Here is a 1,726-nt window from a genome sequence, read left to right on the forward strand (position 1 = left end):
AGTCTCCTGCCTCCGCCTCCCAAGTAGCTGGGACCACAGGCGCCCCCCACAATGCCAGGCTATGTTTTGGTTGCAGGCATCGTTGTTTAGTGGGTCTGGGCTGGGGATTCGAACCCGCCACCTTAGGTGTACGTGGCTGGCGCCTTAGCCGGTTGAGCTATAGGCGCTGAGCCTCTCATTTTCTTTCATTAGGGGAACTGTATTTGATACTTTTGTACATCTTCACAGATATAGTAATACTTTACATACATGTATTCAGAAAAGAAGATTATTTAATGATAGGCAGAAAAGAATTTCACCTCTGTGGCCAATTCTAATTCAATGGTAGCTGGTGCTTAGAATTTCCTGCCCTGAGATGGATTTCCCAGGTACTTCTCAGGCTGGGCCAGCAGAAGCAACATACGTCAAACACGAGCAAGATACTAGGCGGTGACAACCTGCAGTGTATTTCAGATTCCTGAGTTGTCATTCCTTAACTGTCACAGTGAACTAGACAAAGAACAACAGTTCCAAGAGACTAACCTATGCCATAAAATGGTTGCGATGAAATGAAAAATATAAAGTAAATTATGATAAAGCCAAATCAACATCCATACCTGGAACTGTCACCTGAACGATGTTAAGATCTTCAACACCCACTGCAGAATTTGTAATATTGGATGAATTTGTGTTTCCTTAAAACAGAAACTGAGGTTTAGAATTTACAGAAAATAAGGCCAATTCTCCTCTAAAAATATCAAAGTGCCACTTTGATCAGAAGCCCAGACTGAATTTTTTTAAATGCAGAGAACAGTTAACGGCAGGATAACAAGATGGCCTGGCATCACCGGATACTTGAGTCTCTACAGTTCAATGCTGAGGTCAAAGGGAAGGGCACAGGGACTTTTGATCCACTCTTTGCGCCTACTACATGCTCCAGTAAGTCTAATTTTATTTTAAAAGAAGGATGCTAAAATTGTGTTTCCTTTCTTGTTATTCTCAGTGTAAAGGGGGAAAAAAGGAAATAAGACATATAAGTATGTCCTAGAGGCTATTTAAAAAGCAGACATCCTGAGAAAAATGATTTAGCAGACACAGTCAAGGATAGGCCCAGACACAGATAAATAGTCAAAGCACAGCTGATGTTAGTTATCATGTTTTCTGGCCAAATGATAAGCACAATATTCATTTAAGTTATGTGTAAAAAAATATAAATGAACCCACCCAATCCCCTCTGAGGAGCACGACGCTCAGTCCCTACGTCCTACGAATGACTCAGCGTTGGTGGTTCCTGAGCCTGCACCTGGGGAGCAGGTCCTCAGAGAGACAAGAGCAGCCTCATTGTCAACAAAAGCCTTCAGTTTTCTCCAGAGTACCCATGCTGCATCATACGCAGAATCGCTGGAGGAAATGTTGGAAAATTTCTTGTTCTTGACCTTAAAATTACTCATTTTTTTGATTAAAATTAAATTTTTCTAGAAAGTCTGCCTCTAACAAGTCCATTCAACATTAAGAGATTACTGAAACTTTCATGGGGTTCCACTGTCACCTTAAAATAAGGAAAATACTACAGGATACTTAACATTCCTAAGCCTCCAGAAAACCCAGAACCAAATTCAGGTCATCAACACATAGTGCCAGAGAACGAGGCGCTCTACTCAGACATTCATATTTTTGACATAATCAAAGTGCTTATGTTTTATCATTAAAACTAATTCTTGGCTCGGCGCCTATAGCTCAACCGGCT

General features: G+C 41.1%; 1 protein-coding gene across 4 annotated transcripts in view; it reads right to left on the reverse strand.

The window, feature by feature from the left end:
- The window catches only part of LOC100946636 (general transcription factor II-I repeat domain-containing protein 2B), a 63,675-nt gene that overhangs the window by 5,856 nt on the left and 56,093 nt on the right, over positions 1–1,726 (reverse strand). For all 4 annotated transcript variants that reach the window (XM_023515723.1, XM_003794203.3, XM_023515722.1 and 1 more), the window contains one exon: positions 597–674. In XM_023515723.1, the coding sequence (XP_023371491.1) occupies positions 597–674 (78 nt within the window). The remainder of the gene's footprint in view (positions 1–596; positions 675–1,726) is intronic.

This window comes from Otolemur garnettii, unplaced genomic scaffold, assembly GCF_000181295.1.
Source record: "Otolemur garnettii isolate 467f Iridium unplaced genomic scaffold, OtoGar3 scaffold00077, whole genome shotgun sequence".
In the NCBI taxonomy this organism is placed as follows: Eukaryota; Metazoa; Chordata; class Mammalia; order Primates; family Galagidae; genus Otolemur; species Otolemur garnettii.